The 21,318-nt window shown below is 42.7% G+C and overlaps 1 protein-coding gene across 2 annotated transcripts in view; it reads right to left on the bottom strand.

Annotated features, from left to right (window-relative positions):
- Positions 1-20,504, bottom strand: part of nhej1 (nonhomologous end-joining factor 1) — a 37,577-nt gene extending 17,073 nt beyond the window's left edge. The window contains exons 1-5 of one of the 2 annotated variants that reach the window (XM_079738465.1): positions 20,363-20,504; positions 19,566-19,783; positions 18,787-19,035; positions 17,943-18,081; positions 7,776-7,834 (exon numbers count right to left, since the gene is read on the bottom strand). In XM_079738465.1, the coding sequence (XP_079594591.1) occupies positions 7,776-7,834; positions 17,943-18,081; positions 18,787-19,035; positions 19,566-19,783; positions 20,363-20,423 (726 nt within the window). In that variant the 5' untranslated portion in view covers positions 20,424-20,504. The remainder of the gene's footprint in view (positions 1-7,775; positions 7,835-17,942; positions 18,082-18,786; positions 19,036-19,565; positions 19,784-20,362) is intronic. The other variant, XM_079738466.1, reaches the window with a different exon arrangement.
- Between the last annotated feature and the right edge of the window lie 814 nt (positions 20,505-21,318).

Raw genomic sequence — 21,318 nt, 5'->3', positions numbered from 1 at the left:
TGTGGGCCAAATTTAAAAAAAAGAAAAAAAAAGCAAGAGGCTCATCAGGGGAGGCACCTGAGCACAGATAAATGAAGATCGGTGTGGGGCCCACTATTTTGGGCCCCAATGACGTTTCAGGGCCCCACACAGTTGATGTGCTCCCATAGCATGGGCCCCACGTAGTGATAATTGCAAGTGCACACACCCCCCCACACACACAAACACACAAACATGTACACAACAAACAGCAATACACAAAGACATACACATCAACAAACACACACACACACACATCACACACAGACACAAACACACACACACACTAAGGTTAGGACTCTAGCCAACGTACGTAGCAGGGATGGAAATTAACACCCGCCACACGCCATTTGCGGGTGGATTTGTATGGTGGCGGGTGAATTGTGTCACTTCACCCGCCACTGTGTCGGGTAATACTTTCCAGTCAGGTCCGATCAAATTTGCATATTTAATACATTCGTCATACGGCGCTGCACAGTTCCACAACCATTAGTGTCAACATCCGGCCCCCTTCTTCTTCTACGCCACTTTTGCTGAACTGCAACTGTCAACATCCGGGATAATAAACCGGTAACCATAGAGATAATATGCCGGTATCAACATTCGGTATAGTATGCTAGGCTAGGCTGACCAAACGTCCTCTTTTCCCCGGAGATGTCCACTTTTTACGTCCCGTCCGGGGCGTCCGGGTTTTTTTATTAATTGATGATAATGTCTGGTTTTCCTTCTGTGCGTGTATATGTGTGTATATGTGCGTGCCCCCCCTCCCCCGGTTGTCATTGTGGGTTAGCGTGTGTGACGTCTTCTTCTCTGGCGATGCGTTAATGATTTAACGCATCGCCAGAGAAGACGTCGTATGACTTACAGACGTTATCAGGACGTACGACCAGACGCGGCAGCGTCAACAACAACAATCTAGAGGCGGCAAAAAGGAAAGAAAAGAAGACCAGCGGTCATAAATGGTATGTTGTGTATGAACTTATTTATTTTGTGTGAATTGGAAGTAGACTTGGCTGTTTGTGTGTGTGTGTGTGTGTGTGTGTGTGTGTGTGTGTGTGTGTGTGTGTGTGTGTGAGTGTGTGTGAGAGAGAGATAAGTGATGTAACGTTAAAGTAAGTTGTTTATCTGAATTGAAGACCTAACGTAACGTTATAAAAGTCAGTGGACGTTAACATTATGACAATGTTTTCATATCTGTCATTAGTGAAGCTGTAACGTTAACGTTAGCATGAGATTACCAGGTGATGACATTGTATGTGGCCCTGTTTTGGAAGAGGGGGAGGTGGAAGACTGCTTTGGTAACATATGATTTTCCTGTAGGCATAGGAACATGACTCTGTTAAAAATAATAATGATCAATGGTTGATAGTTGTGTGTGTTAGGCTAACTTCTGTATTTTGTGTCGGGCTGTGTGGGTAACTAATGACTGTAGTAGTTATAAATGCAGACCATCTGATTAGCTGATGCCCTGAGTCATGTATAATATTAATAAACTCATATGTTATGACTTGGTAATTATTATTAATTACATCTTGAATGATATTTACTAGCTACTGGTCTGGCAGCTGTCATGCACATGACACTTAGCTTTGGAAGAGAGATGTTTATTCTACATTTGTGTTTTTGACACTGCTGTGCGCTACTGATACATGATATTTGTGGGTGCTGATATTTTGATTTATTAACCAGGTCCTTTTGTGTAATAAAAGCTGGTTAAAATACATGGAAAAGTACTTACTACTACCATTTTTTATTTCATAATGATAATATTTAATGATTTTTCACCACCGCATTGAAAATGTCCCCGATTTTCATTTCAGAAATCTGGTCACCTTACTGTGGGCGGATTTCCAAAACAGTAGAAAAGCAGCAGACACCGGCGGTGCAGCTGAAGGGTTCAAGATGCCAAAGCGCAAATGCACATTCACAGATGAACTGCGAAAAAAATTCCCAGTTTACCGACCCGGTCGGGACATATGGGAGGCTGAGTGCACCGTGTGCAAAGCTTGTACATATGTGTCTGTGTCCAATAAAGGTGCCGGGGACCTCACAGCTCATATGGACACAGAGAAGCATAAAAAGGCAGTGCGATGTGAGAGTAGTTCAGCAAAGTTGACTGAGTTCTTTGTGAAACCTGGAAAAACAGAGGATGATCTCTTACCTCTATTGATTGCACTAGTGTCTTGTTAAAAACGGCATTTCCAGACTCTGACACCGCCAAGAAGTTAAGTAGTGCCCGCACTAAGACCGAAGCCATTGTGAACGGTGTTATAGCGCCCCACTCGGTTGAAGTTGCACATGAAGCACTCAAAGAAATCCAGTACTGTGGTGTCTCTACAGACGGGAGTAACCACGGAGCAGTGAAAATATTACCAATCATAATCCAGTACTTTGACTGGAAGAAAGGTGGTGTGCAAACAAAATTAATTGAGGTTAAAGACACACCTAATGAGACAGCAAAAAACATTGCAAAATACCTCACTGAAACACTGGCAAAAAACAATTTGTCTGAAAAATGCATTGCATTTACTGGCGACAACTGCAACACAAATTTTGGAGGAATCCGACGAAATGTAGAGGGAAATAATGTGTTTGCAAATTTGAAGACGTTGCTGCAGAACAATACTCTGATCGGTGTGGGTTGCCCAGCACACATATTGAATAATTGTGTTCATCATGGGGCAGACACAATAGATGTTGACCTTGAGAATATCATGTTCAAAATCTACCAGTACTTCCACATTTACACTGTGCGCACTTAGAATCTGAAGCAGTACTGTGATTTTGTTGACATCGAGTACAGAAGGATGCTTTCTCACAGCAAAACAAGGTGGCTGTCATTGTTCCCAGGCATTGAGAGGATGATACAGATGTTTCCAGTGAGATCTACCTCTGGCACATGCACTCATTCGTGTCCGTCTTCCACACCCACATTCAAGCCATGGAAAAGGAGAACAACTCCATTATGGAGGTGAAGAAAATACTGAACAGCGTCCACACCATTCTTCTTGAACGCAAGAGCAACAGCTTCATGTCCCTAAAAGTTAAGGGACTACTGGCAGAAAAGCGCAGAGACGGACTTGGTAAGGGCTGTGACCAGTTCTGTGCTGATGTGCAGGGCCTGTACAGTGCATGTCTGGAGTATCTGGAGAAGTGGATGACTCCCATGGAAGAGTTCTCGACATTTATGTGGATGGATCTGAGTGAGTCACCAGATTGGAATGATGTGGAGGCCTGCATCAAGTACCTTGGAGAGAAGGGGGTGCCAATTGATGATGTCAAGTGTTTTGACCAGGTCACCAATCTGAAGAAATTCACAGAAAGGTGCAACAGTGATGAGGAGTTCATTGGCCTGCAGGTGCACCAGAAATGGACCAAATATTTTGAGAAGGCCAAAAGCATTGCATGCTACTCAGAACTACTGAAGATTGCACAGTTTGTCTTTGCACTTCCCTCTCACAATGCAAATGTTGAGAGGGTTTTCTCACTGATGCAGAGCCAGTGGACAAAGGAGAGGAACCAGCTCTCTGTTGCATCACTGAAAGGGATTCTATTTGTGAAATACAATTTTAAGGAATATTCTTGCAAAGACTTTCATGCTTACATGTTGAGCAACTGAAAACTGCTGGGAAAGATCAGCTCTACTGCAAAATATGGATGGGTAGACAAGGAGGATGAAGAAGATAACTAAAGATTTTGTTTTTTGTTTGTTGAAGAAATATCTTGTGAGGGTACTTTTTATTATTTTACATTACACTGAACATTTAGTGAGAAATATATTGTTAAAGTTGGATTTTCTAATACAGAAGAGGTATCATTTAGAACATTATTTCATATTATTTATTTATTTATTTGTCCACTAAGACTTGAAAGAGAGCTATTATTTTACTAGTTGATTTTTCTAACACAGAAGAGACATTATTTCTATCATTATTTTATTCCAGAGATTTTACATTTATTTTACATTTATATATATATATATATATAATTTTTTTTATATATATTTTTTTTTTTACAATTGAGGCATAATAAAGACAGTTCAGTAACCTCTATGAAGCCTATCTGAATTTCTGTCTTTGAGAGATATTATTTTGTAATATAACAAAATATTCTATCCATACATATAAACTTTAAATATATTAAAATTATAGGGAATCTTTGAGTAAACTGCGAGTATCATTAAATAGGCTATCTCGTGGCCGGGCTGAGTGTCCTCTTTTTTGGAAATCAAAATATGGTCACCCTTTGCTAGGCTAATTATTGACATATAAAGAAAAAACTACTAGAGAAAGCAATGTTGCGTTTCCTCACCAGAGGAAAGAGAACAGCTGAGGAGAGTGTAGGCCAGGTACAGGTGGCGGATGATAGTATGCCTGTCATCCCCAAAAAGAAGCGTTGTTTTAATGAGACATGGCGAACATCGGACAGTGGGCAACAGCGTGACCGGCTGGTGTTTGACGGGACAAGCTAGACAATGTTCTGTGCTCTCTGTGTAAACATGCTTCGGATGGCCACAGGTCCAATAGTTTTGTGAGTGGGACACAAAACCTAAAATTGGAAGCCGTGAAGGACCACGAGTCCTCAAAAAGTCACCATCACGTTTTGAAAATTGCCAAGGGAGAATCAGCGCCCGAAACCACGACAGCGATGAGGACGCTTGTTAGCCTCAAAACAGCCCAGCTTGATAGAAGTTAGTTCGAAATGCACACGCAATTGCCAAAAAGGGAAGGCCATTTCAAGACTTCAAATGGCACTGCACGTAAGTGAATTTTTTATTTTCTATTAGGCCTGATGCAATAGTTTGTTGCTATTGCAACAAACTAGCATGTTGGGTAACCTTAGAGCTCTGCTCACTTGTTTGGCAAACAGCTGCTTTCTGTCAGTCTGGTCAAAACAGATGTCAAGTGTGTGTGCTAAGACGTAGGGCTGTCCCGAATACCATTTTACAGGCTTTGAATAATCGTTGGATATTCCGAGCGAGTATTCCAATACTCGTTCAAAAACAACATTAATAATTGAACAGTAAAAAGGTCGGAGTTCCTTACTTTTCTGTTGTTCCGTTCCAAATCAGCTGTCATCTGTGCCATTGTAGCCCTTACAGGAGCTTATCAATTCATCCTGTAACGTGCATATAAATCCATACAAAGATCCAATGTTTAGTCGTTCGTGTCCATATTAAATCCATCATTGACCGGGTATTCCTTTGACAAAAGCCAGTCTGTGAATGCGCAATAGCAGGGCTGCATAGCGAACGTACACAAACAGATACGCTAACGAGTTCCTATATATATATATATATAGATAGTTTAATGTATTCTGACGTTTTTCAATGTGTCTTGTACTTATTAAGTCATTGTTTCTTGTTCTTGTTTCTTCATGGTCTGTTTTCAAATGTTTAATTTTGAATGCATAGGCAGAGTATGAGTCTTCCTATACCGAGAGGATACATCTGTTGCATTATAGGGGCAGATTTCATTATACATCTGGTTGAATTGAAGAAATTAAAAGGCCAGTGCACTGAAAAAACAAATGTTCCTATTGACTTATGATGGTGTAGCCATGCATGTTGTTTTATTGTTAATATGTCAATTTGTTTTTTATTGAAAATACTTTGTATAGATGAATTATCCCCAAACTTGTCATCGCAACACCTTTGAAATAAACATGACTTAACATGGCAGATACCTGTGTATTGTTTATCATATGCGGTAAGAGTGTAACATTTTCAACTCAGTTCCTTGGTAGCACCTACTTACAGTAAAAATCACTTCTGATGGAAAAAATGATGTGTATGAAAAACACTTTTCTTATCTAGTGTTACTATTATATTGTTTAAAATGTATGCATATATTAAAGAAATATATAGCGTATAAAATGTGGCTGGCTGGCGGGCAAAAAAGTTAATTTCCATCTCTGGTACGTAGCGTTGACCCCTACGGTACACAAAGACACCCACATCGGGGTCGCGTAGCACACACACACAGACACACAGTCGCATACACGCACAAACACAAACACGCACATGACGTACACACAGCATGTCTGGGATTGTTTTTCCGACATTTTGACTTCAGGTCGGACGTCAAAGAGAGGTGGAATCTAACAGGCTCAGGAGAAGAGAGAGCGAGAGCGAGAGCGAGAGAGAGAGAGAGAGAGAGAGAGAGAGAGAGAGAGAGAGAGAGAGAGAGAGAGCGAGCGGAGAAAGAGAGCGAGGGGAGAAAGAGAGGGAGGAGGAGAGTGAGCGAGCGAGATGTTTGACTTCAGAGTGGGGCAGGCATGAGGAAGATCAAAACGGGGTCCGAGGTCGGAGGTCAAGCTGTCCGCTCACGGTGGAACGAGTGTGCGTGAAGTTTTTTTTGTTTTTGCTTTTGAAATACCATCATGTATGGAGTCAATCAGTTACACACACACACACACACACACACACTGAGACAAAGGTCAACAAAGCTGGGTTTGAGACATTCCACACCTTTACAGTAAACAGTCAAACACACTCACGAGACAGAATGAATCACACACCCACACACTAACAAGACAAAATGAATCCCACACACACACACACTAACGAGACAGAGTTAATCACACACACAGTCAAATACACACACAAAGTCACACACACAGACATGAAGCCCAGGGCATTGCGGCTCAAAGCAATACATGAACAGTGTATTTGTGAGAGAGAGAGAGAGAGAGAGAGAGAGAGAGGTTTTCCAGAATGTCATTATGCGATCCCTGCCTCACTCAGTCACTGCATAATAGATTTCACAGAGGGGTGAAATAAACGGTCCTACTGGAAGTCAGGTTGGCATGACAACCATCGGTGGACTCATCTAAAGACTCACTTGTTCAGAGTTTACCTAGACTCTGAGTGCTACTGTGCATGCGTGTGACTGTGTGCGCGTGTGTGTGTGTGTTCGTGTATGCAACTGTACGTGCGCATGTGCCTGAGAGTAAGTTCCCGTACTCTCCTGAAAAACACCCCTTTGACTCACTTATTGGGTGTTTGTACATCCCACCACGCAGAGCGTCAACCAGCTCTTCAGGAGCAGCCAGAGTGAGGTGCCTTGCTCAGGGAAACCTCACACACACACACACACACACACACACACACGCACAGAGAAATCCTCCCATTCATACACCCTATCTCTCATTCACAAACATTCACCCATTCATGAACCCAATCACTAATTTGGAGCCCCTTAGTGTCTCGCTCAGGGACACCTCGACCATCAGCGAGGAGGAGCTGGGGATCGAACCATCAACCTGACACCTGTGGCCCCACCCACAGTGTGGGCGGGGCCATGTGTCGGCGGGCGGGGCCCGCGTTGATTGGCGCGATATTGACGCTTTTGTGCGTGAGACTGCGCTGGCCGTTGTATGCTCCATGGTCACACAAACACATGTGTTAATCACAGCTGTGTGATGGGAGGGGGGGATCTCTCTCTCTGGTCTTTCTCTCTCTGGTCTCTCTCTCTTTGGTCTCTCTCTGGTCTGTCTCTCTCTCTGGTCTATCTGTCTCTCTGGTCTCTGTATCTCTGGTCACTCTGGTATCTCTCTCTCTATTCTCTCTGTCTCTCTCTGGTCTGTCTCTCTCTCTGGTATCTCTCTCTCTCTCTGGTCTCTTTCTGGTCTCTCTCTCTCTGGTCTCTCACTGGTCTCTCTCTCTCTGGCCTCTGTCTTTCTCTCTGGTCTCTCTCTCTCTTTCTGGTCTCTCTCTCTGGTATCTCTCTCTGGTCTCTCGCTCTCTGAAGGCTCACCTGTGCAATGATGTTGTCCTTGTAGGCCTGTTCGTCAAAGACCTCCGTCTGGAGACGGGCTAGAGCGAGAGAAGGACAGAGAGAGAGAGAGAGAGAGAGAGAGCGAGAAGGACAGACAGAAAGAGAGAGAGAGAGAGAGAGAGAGAGAGAGAAAGAGAAATTTTATTTGGGAGAGATTATTTCCGAAACTCTATTTTTAATACAATACAACAAAAACATTTGAGTGCCGATCAGTGTTAATTTTGTCAGCTATTTGAGATTTAGTCTTAGTCTTTAGACGAAAATGCTTTTTAGTTTTAGTCACATTTTAGTCATTGTTTTCCTTCGTAGTTTAAGTCTAGTTTTAGTCGACGAAAAGTCCTTACATTTTAGTCAACTTTTTGTCATTATTTTTAGTCAACATGTTTTCTATTTTTAAACTAATTAAATTAGGCTAACCCCTGATATATGGACACCTGCTAAGTTGTTCCACTCAAATAGAATACTAAAGTGAAAACGCCACGTTGTCCTGGCAACCAGATTTTTACTTCTAAACTAGAGATGGCTTTTTCCATTGCTTCCATGTGTTGTTTCTTTCAAAATGAAAATAAATCAATTTCAAGAGGTGAAAATCACTACCAATCGAAACATGTCAAGACGTTCATGTATTCCCCTGGGCTATTAAAAGGAAAAGTTCGTAAAGGTTAGTTTAGTTTAGTTTTTTTTATATGAAGACGATCTATTCTCAATATTACTTACATCATTTGTAAAACAAACTCGCAAATAAATCGTTCCTTTTCTATAAAAAGTTTGTGTGGCATAGGATTTGCCCTTGTTAATTTGGTTTGTGTAGAACCGAAAATCGGTTGCTATAGAAACGTCACACTATAGTACTTTGTTGTCTGTTTAGCCTTCAAAGCGAGAGCTAGTAAATTGTGAAAAATGCATTAAACTGTAATCAGAAAAACGCGGTTATATGCTTTAGACCCTATAGTATCTGTTGTATAAAGGCTGGGACGAATTTCAAAGTACACCTTATGTTGAAAGTATAGACTGTTGCGATTCCCATTGCAACGAATGGCGCGGTGATTTGTCTTCAAAACGACAGCCGGTAAATTGTGAAAAATGATGGAAACTGTAATCAGACAACGCAGTCATATGCTATAGACCCTAGAGTATCTGTGGTATAAAGGCCGGGACGAATTTCGAATTATAAATATGTACAATGCATAACGTTAGCTCATAGCTGAGTGGACTATACCTCCCGTTGCCAAGTCGTAGCTAAGGTCCCTCCTATTTACTGGAGGAGTGAACATTATTTCCATTGCATGAGAACCTTATGGGAGGGTAACGATTGGAAAAATATCATGCATTTTTAATGTCGAAATAGCACACACTAACATTTTAGTCCTGTCTCGTCTCGCCAACGAAAGCAAAACATACATTTCGTCAGTTTTTATTATCAAAGATCTATTTTTAGCTCGTCAACATCTCGTCTTAGTCATGGAAAAAAGGTTGTTGATGAACATTTTCCGTCATAACGAAATTAACACTGGTGCCGATACGATAGTTTTTAAATGGGATACGATAGTTTTGCAGTCCTGTTGAAATTGAGATCGCAATAAATCTATATATAGTGATTTAAATTTTCCTGTAGTTTAAAGTACAGCTTCTTATGTTATAATTCAGATGCTACAGGTTCATCTGTGTCCATTTTTCTTTTTTTTACGTCAAAGTGTCGGACCATAAAATAACCCAGTTAAACTATAAGCTAACAGTGCCCTCTGTAGGACGGTGCCATCATTGCGTCACCACTGCTATCACATTGACGATATTTATTATTATTAACCTTTATTTACCCAGGCAAGCAAATTAAGAACAAAATTCTTATTTTCAAGTGCAGCCTGATACTTCCCTGCAGGGGATTTGCTAGACCTCAGGAGCGTCGCTAGCAATTGAAAACTTTGGGGCTGTAGCCCAGAAATTAGTCCTTTTTAAAACGGGGGTTCGGGGGGTTCTCCCCCGAGAAAATTTGAAAATCTGGCTGATGAACATGCAATTGTATCGTAGTTTGAGAAGGAAAGGAAAGACCAATAGTCATGTCTGACTCACGTCGGGGCAGGCCTATAGGTTAATGTTTACGCTAAGGATAGGAAAGTGCACCACATACACCAGCAGCCAAAATGAGATGTTAGAAAAGCCTGTAGCCAAATAAACACTGTCATGCAGCTACCCGATGTCAAGTGGACTGGGTTGAATTCACTGCGGGTCTCCTGAGTCTGTGCAAACTAGAGCCGCACTAAACAGCAATATCGACGTGATGTGCTATGCATAGAGAATAAAATTTGCAACATTTTGCAACAAATGATTCTAAATCTGCCCATAAATGTACACGTCAGAATTTTGCGGTTTTCACTGGCTACAATATTGCATCTGTCAGTTGTCAAATTTGCTAAACAAAATGTTAACCTTGAATAATTGTTCATAGTGAACTTATATAGTCCATTTATTTAAGCTCTCCACAGCATAACCATACAGCTTCGCCCAGTGTTGTGATAGTTCATGAACTCGTTCATATTTTGGGCGAACGTGAACTGAACGTACTATATTACTGCCTGATGAACGTTACTATGGACTCGTTCATTCTGGTGTGTGAACGTTACACTCACTTGGTTTAACTTCGTTCAATAGGGGGGTTATTGGTTTATCAACACGGCGGATGCGCGCGCAGAACGCCGTGTTGTTTGACCGGTTGCCATGGTTATCTCCGTGCGGTTCATTTGCAGTTGCGGTGTTGTCAACTTACTGTTACATTAAACTGTAATCAGAAAACGCTGTTATATGCTATAGACCATATAGTATCTGTCGGATAAAGGCTGAGACGAATTTCAAATTATAAATATGTACAATCAGATGATTAGAATACCTCCTAGAATCATTGCTTGTTGGCCGGAAACGGAAAGGGGGGCTGTTCACGTTTGGTTGTAGTCTTTTCGCTTGGTTCTCCGTCTCAACAGTAGGGCTAGAACCGAGCGAAAAGACTACAACCAAACGTGAACACCCCCCCTTTCCGTTTCCGGTCAACGAGCAATGAGTCTTCCAAAAGAAATCAATGGGATTTACAAAATGCGCTAAATGTGCAATAAAACACGATAGAAACTGTATATCGCTATGATACTTGATTCAACCTATCGATTCAGTCTATTTCATCCTAGACAAACCACAAAGGGGGCTCAATGTTCAAAATACCGGAAAAAAGTATAGCTCACAGCAACATATTGAAAAAAAGAACTATGAACTAGATCATTTTTTGGAACTGTGAACTTAGTTCAACATTTTGAATTATGAACGTTTAACTGAACTAGTTCATTTTAAAATTTGTGAACTGAACTTTGAACTAGTTCACGTAGAAAGTGAACTTTCCCAACACTGACTTCGCCACATCAACGGGAAAACACGGCACACGCAAAGTACATCCATGGAATCAGCCGTTCAAAGCCAGTCTGCATGAATCGTATGACAACTGGATGGCAGGGGATAAGGACAAGGAATACACCGCAGGGGGGAACATGAAAGCCCCAGCTCGCCACAAACTAGTAGCCTGGGTGCTTAAAGAGTGGAACAAGCTGGATACGGAGCGGGTGAAAAACTCCTTAAAAGTGTGTGTGTCTGTGTGTGTTTGTGTGTCACTCTGTTCGAGCCTACACGAGAGTTCAATGTTGTCATTAGCTGTTACGTCTTTCTGACCAATCGCAGTTCAAGGCCGACCTGGGCTGTACCACTTCGGGAGGGGGCGCTCAGTTACTCCCCTCTAGGCAAAATCAAATTGGTTGTGACGTTGACAGATTGTATGTATTGCGTGTGTTGAGTGAGTGAGAGGTTGCGGTTGCACAGCTCAGGCTGCCGGACGGCGCTGCAAGGAACTTTTATAAATGCAATATTGTTATCCCGCAGTAATCAGCCCTGCGGCCCCGAAACGTTAACGGCCCACAGGGAATTCTCCCGACTCTCCCGATTACCAATCCGCCTGTTTGTGTGTGTGTCAGTGTGTGTGTGTGTGTGTGTGTCAGTGTGTGTATGTGTATGTGTGTGTGTGTGTGTGTGTGTGTGTGTGTGTGTGTGTGTGTGTGTGTGTGTGTGTGTGTGTGTGTGTGTGTGTGTGCATGCGTGCAGGCGTTATTCGATTGCCTGGTAAACATGTACGGTAATATTATTCATACTGGCTTAAATAATACATTTGATAGTATTTCCCATCTTTGCTGAGCAAGAGTTTTGTTCGAAAGTTCAGTGATTGAAACAAATAAAAGCCCGGGCTATTGAAGTTTTACGGTACCACTGTCATGCAAGTACTCAATGTCAAGTTGACCGGGTTGAATTCACGGCGGGTTTCTCTTCTTATATCCATCTTACCAAAGATATTTTATTACTGTCCCTCTCAACACTCTCTGATCTCACTAAAAGGATAGCAGCACGAAACAGCAATATCGACGAGATGCGCTATGCATAGAGAAGAAAGAATACCGACGTTGAATTTGCAACATTTTGCAACAAATTATTCTAAATCTGCCCATATATGGACACGTCAGAATTTTGCGGTTTTCACTGATGTTGCATCTGTGACTGCTGGTAATGCAACCACAAAGAAGTATACTCTACGGGGCTATTTTCATCATTATTATGTTTTTTTATTTATTTTTTGACGGCACAGTGATCCGGGGCTATTACCAAAAGATCCGGGGCTATAGCCTCAATTGCCCAGGTCTAATAAACGCGCCTGCTAGACCTAGAGCTTTGCTGGGGCAAATGTGTGCACAATATGAAATAGATGGCTACAGAAGGGCATGTACAAGCTTCAAAATCATTATTGCCACTGTCATACTGTAGGCTATATATTAAAGCACTGGTAAAGGTAAAGATTCATGAGTACCGTACATGATATTTATTTAAAGGGGACATATTATGCTGGATAGATCAGTCTACCAGCAAGCCCAGTGGACTGAAGTAAACGTTGCTCATCTATCCAGCACAGATCTAGGTGGACCCGCCCACTAGTGATGTCATATGGGGCAGATTTTCGAAAAGGCTTGTAAGGCTAATCACACTCACACCTGGTGGAATAATATGTCCCCTTTAAACACATACACACCTCAAAGATTTATTAACAATAAGATCCTCTTACTGCAACAATTTAAGATAAGAAAGACTCTGATAAAGTAACTAACAAATAAACAAAAAGTCTCTTTTTGACCTTCACCTCTTTATGACCTTCACCATTTTATCTAAAGCGGTATTATGCAGGAAGCTCCCTTTTAAGGAGAAGTTGTGCCTTAAGGTACGGCCAAACTGAATGCGTTACGGGCGTTAGAGTTGTAGAAAATCAGCATTTTTGCATAGGGAATCATTGGTTTAGGGGCGTAGATGCGTTACACGCGCAAAAGCAGCAAGTTAGGCGCGTTTTACGCACCTAAATAACGCGCCCAACGAACCTACGCGCGGAGTTCAAAAATTGAACTTTTTACGCTCCTACGTGTGACACTTAGCCGCGATAGCCAATCAGCGTTGAGCTTGACCCGACGTTACTGGCAGAGAGACAGAGGACAGGCGCTCCGCAGCTTATATGGAGCGCCTGTAGTTGGTGTCCTGACGGGATATCCAGGCACCAACCCGGGCTAGCAGGTCATCGAACATGGCCCCAGTCAACCGAAAATACCGCTGGAACCGGCAGTCATCCAGGCCGAGTTCCTGGAGGAGATGGTGAAACTCACCCAGCTGTGAGCGCCTACGGAGGATGTCATGCACCCAAACACGACGGCGTTTGGGTTTCCTACTCTCCTCGAACTCCCACAACAAATACAGCACAGCGATGGTGGTGATCTCAGCCGTGTTTGTTTGTTGAGCAAAAGAAAAGTAGCGGGGAAAATAAGTTTTGGGCGGGCTCATCTAGCTGCATAGGCGCGTTAGGCGCGTTGAACGATTTTTGTGACACACAATGATCAAGCAGCAGGCGCGTAACGCGTTCAGTGTGGCCGTACCTTTAGGCTAACAAACTCTTATCAAGATGGTAAAATCTAAAATGCACGTGTATACTTATTTACAAGCTGTGTGGAAACAGCATTAGTTTGGCAGAACGACATGGACAAAAATATATCTCCCCTTGGTCACAGACATCCTCCTCCATATTCTGAACAGTTTCACATCTCGCCCAGCATCATGTACTCATCCGATTCTTGCCTGTCTCTCCCCTCCTACTCCCCCTGCCTGGCCCTGGACTGCCCAGCCTATCTTCTTTCTCCCCTCTCTCCTCCTCCTCCTCCTCTCCTCTTCCTTCTCCTCCAGCACTCTGGCCCTCAATTAGTGTAGCAGCCACTAGCCAGCAACATCCACATAAACCTAAGTATACTCACTGCATGCATTTCATAGGCTTTCCTACTTAACAGGGAAGCTTACCTTTTTCAGTATAGATAAAACTGAATAGGCAAAATTGAGATGTACTTCCCTCCAAGGCAAAACCCGGTTGTTTTATGAAAATGATAAAACAATTGAATTTACCATAGGGTCCTATAGTCATCCTGGCAATACTGCAGTCCTTTGTAGCTTAAATACTAAAGCCTTCATACTGACTTTTGGTGACTTTTAATATTCTGATTCCCATTCTGATTCTGTAGATTATAGGCTACATTTTCAAATGCAGAAAACTTATTTAAGATTGCCATTAAACCATTGATCAAATCACAGCACATCAGACTAGCAATTGTTGGCTATTACCAGCATAAATATTAATGTTAACGTTAATGTGGGCAATTATCATACCTCCCTCGTCCTCCTCATCTCTCCTCACTGCTCCTCTCCCTCTGCCTCTGTTCATGAAGAATTTCCTGATGTCCATCTGAATCGTTTTTCAGAAGGCTAATGTTTATTTTGACAGGACAGCTTCACAAAACAAATGCCTATACTTTTACAGGGCTCTCAAGTTTTGAAGACAGACAATTTTTCATTCATTATTCATTTTCCGCGTGTGTGCATGCACGCATGGTGTGTGTGTGTGTGTGTGTGTGTGTGTGTGTGTGTGTGTGAGAGAGAGCAGGCTGTACAACTGTAGGCTAGCAGCTCAATTTAGGCTACAGACGCTCAGTATTGAAAAACTGATGCTAATTATGTGGGCGACATTCTCTAACAGCAATCAAGTTGTCATTTTTGGTGTTTGTGTTCTGTTTCCAGCTCCCGTGGTTCCACTGTGTTCACAACGAAACATTCAGAAGAATCACGTGAACGATTCCAGAATAACTATGCATTTTTCATTGGTTGCTGCATTAAATCTTACCCAGATACATTAGTGCTATTTTCTGATTGGTTAATAAGTAGCCCCTTTCTTTTTTAGATTTGCTGGTGAGTTGCAGGCTCGTCTCAGGACTCCCGAGGCATTGCTACAGTCCCTTTAACCAAAGAATGCCCAAAATCGCATCAATCGATTCCCCCCCCCCACCCCTGAATTCATGTACACATTTAGCAACGTCTACGTCACGCCGTGGCTGCAGAAAAACAATTCAAAGTAGTTCAGCTCTAAAGCATTTAAGTTTAAAACCCTATAACTTTGGCGCAAGTCCCTTTATTTACATTTTTTTTTCGTATTTTAGTTTTTAATCTTTGGGTCGCCATTCGTGTTCTGATATCCAGGCACTTGACACAGTGAATCAGAGTGTGTGTGGTGACGGCTGTTTCAACCTGCTGACCACTGATTAGTCAACGAGCAGCAGGTGTGCAGCCTCCCCTGCCCCTTCTCTCCCTCTCCCTCTCGTAGGCGCGGATGTGTTTTCAGAGGCCAATGCTGACAGGTCCATGCTTTATGCCCGCCCACAAAGAGCCTCCTGCACACTATATAATGTGAGCGACCAAAGCTTGCAATTTGGACATGAAACATGGTGGAGGACGAGAAAACGGTTCGACCGAAATCGCCCAAAGCGTTGGAGCCCGTTACAATGCATGAAGCTAAAAAGTGGGTTAGTTGCAATCTTTGCAAAAGCGAAATGGCGTGGCACGGAAGCACCACGGTGATGATACAGCATCTGAGAAGGAAACATGTCGGGGTCATCCGTGACGAGGAAGGGGGCTCGACAGCAGGGTAAAGAGGACGGAAAGTCCTCCGTAAAGTGCTGTGTGTAGACACGGAGAGCCCTCTCCGCCAACAGAGAGCCTGTCGGAGACCCTCAAAAGAATATTAAAACATAACTGGAATTTCCAGTTATGTTTTAATATTTTTTATATTTTTTTTATCATTTAATTACTTTTAATAGCTCAGGGACGATGGAGCAATAACCTGTTGTTTTTACACTTCAGTCTGCACTGTGAATTAGAAGAAATGTTCAGTTTTTGAATTAAGATGAGACAATTATAAATATTTCCTTTTTTATCCGATTCATCGATTAATCGAAAAAATAATGACCAATTAATCGATTATTAAAAGACTTTGCAGCCCAGTGTGTGTGTGTGTGTGTGTGTGTGTGTGTGTGCATACATGTATCTATATCTATGTATGTGCATTTGTATGTAATGTATGTGTGGGTGAGTGTGTATGCATGTATATAATAATAACAATAATAAGTTACATTTATATAGCGCCTTTCTCAAACCCAAGGTCGCTTCACATCGTAGAAAGAAAAACACAACTACAAACAAAAAACACTAAAATGTTGTGTGTGTGTGTGTGTGTGTATATGCTTATGTTTATGTGTGTGTATGTACATAAGTATGTGTATACGTGTGTGTATGTATGTATGTATGTGTGTGTATGTATGTGTACAGACACACATGCGCGCACGCCAGTGGTGCCAGAATGATTTCAATGGTGGGGGGGGCAAATGCGCGTGCATGTGTCAAACAGCGCGTGACACCTCATCATCCTAAAGCCGGCCACTCACCGGCGCTGAAGCGCCGCGGTGCGCATTTCACGCGCGTCAATTGCCGCCCGTAGCACCAATAGGAAGCGGCGCGCTGCAGCACCGTTGAGATCCAAATAGTGTGTCATCACCGCAAAGTAAACAATGAATCATAAAAAAGAACCTTCTTCATTGTCATCATAATCCTCATCATCTTCACAATCATCTATAGATGGCTTTTGGATTTGACTGTAGAACTTTGGTCGTGTTTTATGCAGTGCTTCACGCAGCATCAAGGCAGCAACAAAGTGTAAAAAACAATGGATCCCGAGTTCCTATACTAGGCATTATGATGGCGGTCCTCTGCGTAGTGCAGTGAAGTCTAGTTAGTAGAGGTGCACGGATGAGCTGTAATGTCATCCCGATTTTGTGTTCTGCTGTCGGTTCGTTAAAAAGTCCAACCACTATGAAATGTCCCCTGTTGTCAGCGAACATAGCCAACGTGGTCTTATTATAGCCCGATCGTTAACTAAAAGCCACATAGAAAGAATAAAGCATCCAGCATATGATTTCAACAATGTGTGAGGGCATATGCAGCAGGGATGATCGCACAGTGGAATGCTTATGGAAAACCAGCGGACGAGCGCTGGGCGGAGATTTCCGAAGCAGGGAGATTATAGAAAAATATAATTAGTCAGTTTGCCGTTTTTCTAGTCAATATGTTAACCTACTTTTCATTAATTTATTTATTTCACATTTGTCTGCAACGAACGAATCGGGACAAAATCGGGCTGAAATCGTGTAGTGTGAACCAGCAATAGCAAGCAGTAGCAGCGCCATTGTGCGAATTCCCTACTAGACCAAACAAGACTCGTAATGGTAGGTAAACACAATAGTTTATTAAAGCATGCAATTGTGATGTAGAAAAAAATTAAATAAAACATAAAGTGCTTGCATGATGTTGAAGCCTACAGCGATCGTTAGTTAACTTGTGTGGCGGTGCCTTGTCATTTGTTTACCCGTGGGCCATGGCAACGCGATTGCTATCTGCTGTAGTACTCTCATTGGCTGAATCGTTGAGAACGTTTTAGACTCAATCAATATAAGGTTGTGGGGAGACAAAGCTCCGTTCGTTTGTATAGTAACAATATTAGGCCTAAACATAACTAAGAAACTAAATAGTTCATCAATAAAGGCTAACAAAAAAATATATATCTATATTCTTTTTCACGAAAAGTTGGGTGGCCATTGGCCCCGCGGCCTCATAGGTTCCGGCGCCTATGGCGCGCCCGCGTGCGTATGTGTGCGTGTGTACCTCTGCTGAGAGTGGCCCCTGTCTCCCTGTAGTCCTGGATCTGGGCATCCTTGCGGGCCAACAGCGCCCCTAGCTGGTCCACCTGGGTCTGCAGCAGCCGGCTCATCACCAGCAGAGGGCGGACCAGCTCACTGCACACCTCGAACCGCAAGGGAAACCCAGCGTCAACTGGATGCATGGTTACCGTAATGCACTGAGAAGCTCAGCAGAATTTTGTTGCACGAGTAGATTATAGTACATAATGGTAATCACGCGGCAACTGTATTCTTGGTTACAGTAATGCACTGAAAGGGGGATAATTTTTCGGTTACCGTGATGCACAGAAAAACTCAGAGGACTTTTGTTGTACTAGGTCGGACATTATAGTACATTGCGGTAATCATGTGTCAACTGCATGTAAGGTTACCATAATTCACTGAAAAGAGTTGTTTTGTTTTGTTCTAGGAGATTATAGTACATATTAATACTAGGACAACAAAGAGTAAAGTGTCCACATTTTGGTTTCTCTCTGGTCTCTCTCTCTCTGGCCTCGCTTTCTCTCTAACCTCTTTTTGTGGTCTCTCTTTCTCTGATCTCTCATTCTCTCTGGTCTCTTTCTCTCTTTGTGGTCTCTCTTTCTCTGATCTCCGTTTCTCTGGTCTCCCTCTCTCTTGTCTTTCTATCTAGTCTCTCTCTCTCTCTGGTCTCTCTCTCTCTGGTCTTTCGCTCTAGTCTCTCTCTTGTCTGTCTCTCTCTGTCTCTCTCTCCCTCACCCACCAACACAAATCACAGAAACCAAAAATTCCGACAGAAAACAAAACAAACGCCGGATTCGGTTGTGGCGTTCGGACGTGGTTTCTCTTACCGTGTCGGCGGGGGGAGAGCCCAGGCGGAACTCCCAGTGGAAGGGCAGCCCAGCCAGCTCGCTCTTCAGCCTCACGCAGACCCCCCCGCCAGCCCCCGGCCCCGACCCGGGACGGGTCATGGTCACCGTGGCCCCGCCCTCCCTCGGGGCCCCGCCCTCCCCCAGTGGCCCGGACAGGCAGGGCAGGGCAACGTCCCTCAGGTGGGAGTAGAAGGCCTCTACGGGGGCCCGCAGACGTTTGTTCAGCTCCTGGGGGGGGGGCATCAAAGGTCAGCTTTAATGCTTTTTTTGGAACGGAACTACAGCGTGGATTTGTACGTCATCCTTAAACAAGTGGCGTTTTCAGAGATGTAGTGAGGGCTGGAAGGATTTAAAAATCTTGGGAATCTGCTCCCTGGGATACTTGCTATTCCTGGGGTTTAGGGAGCTTTTCTCTGGTCCTTATTTTTACCTTAGCAGTAGTGTAGCAGTGTTATTTCAGAGTAATCATACATTTTATAAAATTAGGAAAGTATATTACCAAATTATTAGTATTGTTACAACTGTGACTACAACTGAGTACAGAGTACAGCCCATAGCCCTTACATTTGTCAGAAGAAAGAGAAAAATAACATATCTGTCGGTACAGTAAGGATGTTCATAGAAACAAGGGCCAAGCACTAACCCTCACTAGGTTAACCCATCACTAAGTTAACCCATTCCCATTCCAACAGAGATAGCTAGGAGAAGACGCTACACAAAGCACTACTTTTAAGTGTCACCATGTTTTTAAACCCTACCTGGGCTCGCCTCTGGATAGCGGCAGAGTCCATGCTCTCCACCCAGACGCCGCGCGTGTCCGTCAGCAGGATGTGGTAGGCCAGGTCCCCGAACCAGGCCTTGGCGAGGAGCTGGTCCTTGCCGATGCAGACAGGGAGCCATGGTTGGCGGGACAATGCCTCGCCTGCGGTTTGGCCGCGGTCCTCCATTTTGGCGGCGGTAGGGTCTTGAACTAAGGCTGCTCGATTAAGGAAAAAATCATACTTACGATTATTTTGGTGAATATTGAAATCATGATTATTTAAAACGATTATTTTGAGTTTGAAACAGGAATAGATACAACTTTATACAACTTGATGCATGATGCGTTTATTCAGCATCTCTCTCCAATAAAACACTTTGTAACTAAGAAACTTTGAAATTGACCCTTAAAAATCTGCACAAAATGTTCAAATAGAAAAGGTTCAAATCAAAAATAATGTACAAATATGTATCGGGCTGTTCTGCAATTTCTATAAAACATTTAATGAATAAAAAAGTGGATTCTAATTCCACTAAGGCTCTACTAGTGTATGAGCCTTAGTTCTCTTTAGTTTATTTTCATATCTCTCTCTCTCTCTCTCTATCCCCCTCTTGTCCCCTCTCTGCATCCACCCCCCCCCTTCTCTCTCTCTCTCTCTCTCTGTCTCTCTCTCTCTCTCTCTCTCTCTCTCAGTGTCTCACCCTCTCTCCTTCTCTCTCACCCTCTTCTCCTCTCTCTCTCTCTCTCTCTCTCTCTCTCTCTCTCTCTCTCTTTTTCAATGACGTAAATACTTGCTTTTAGCGTGTTTCCGATGCGGCGGGGAAGGCGGATGACTTCTTTTCATTAAAAATAACATATATTCACAAACAATAATTTAGTTAACACTGAGAGAGAGGTAGTGGAGGGCGGAAGACGGCAGCGGACCGGCCGTTTCTTGTTGATGTCCTCCGGTTAAAGTCCCCGGGTGGGTCAAGTGGTTTAGTTCAAAGGTTCCGCTTGAAAACGAAGACTCGCCCTTTATAATAATGTATAAAATATGCTAAGATAATCCTTTATTTGTCCCGAAGTGGGGACAGCAGCAAAGAGGATAGTATTAGAGGATAATAATACAGAAATATATAAACCGTATACAGCCTATAAATACCAATTAAACAAACATCAAAGAGATTTCTAAACCTATTGCCCAATTAACCTATTTTCCAATTTAATTTTCTATTGTGGTTTCAAATATTTAATTAACAAAAATGAATTGCACTTTGTGCAATCACATATATTGTGTTACACAAGCCAAAACAAATCGTGTCATGAGTTCAATTATGAAAATTGTGAAGATCATAATCTAAATACATGCATACGAAATAATACAATAATAACACAATAATAAATATTATCATGAATAATAATATAAGATTTCGCTTTTTATGATGACTATACATTATAATATACTACGTACATTTTCTGATATATGACATACTTATTCATTGCTATTATCATTGTTGTTACAACTACAATGAATAATAAGACTATGGCAATGTTTGTAACAATGCTCTTGAAAAGCTGCGATTTAAATACTAATTCCACACACACAGACACACACACACACACACGTACACACTCGCACACACACGCACGCATGCACGCACGCACGCATGCACCAAACCCCCCAAAGACACACGCACACGCATGCACACACGCACACACACACATACACACACACACACACACGCACACACACACACACACACACACAC

Source organism: Pollachius pollachius (genome assembly GCF_949987615.1).
Source record: "Pollachius pollachius genome assembly, chromosome: 6".
NCBI classification, from domain to species: Eukaryota; Metazoa; Chordata; class Actinopteri; order Gadiformes; family Gadidae; genus Pollachius; species Pollachius pollachius.
The sequence above is the reverse complement of the archived record's forward strand: the minus strand, read 5'-3'. Positions and strand labels throughout refer to the sequence as shown.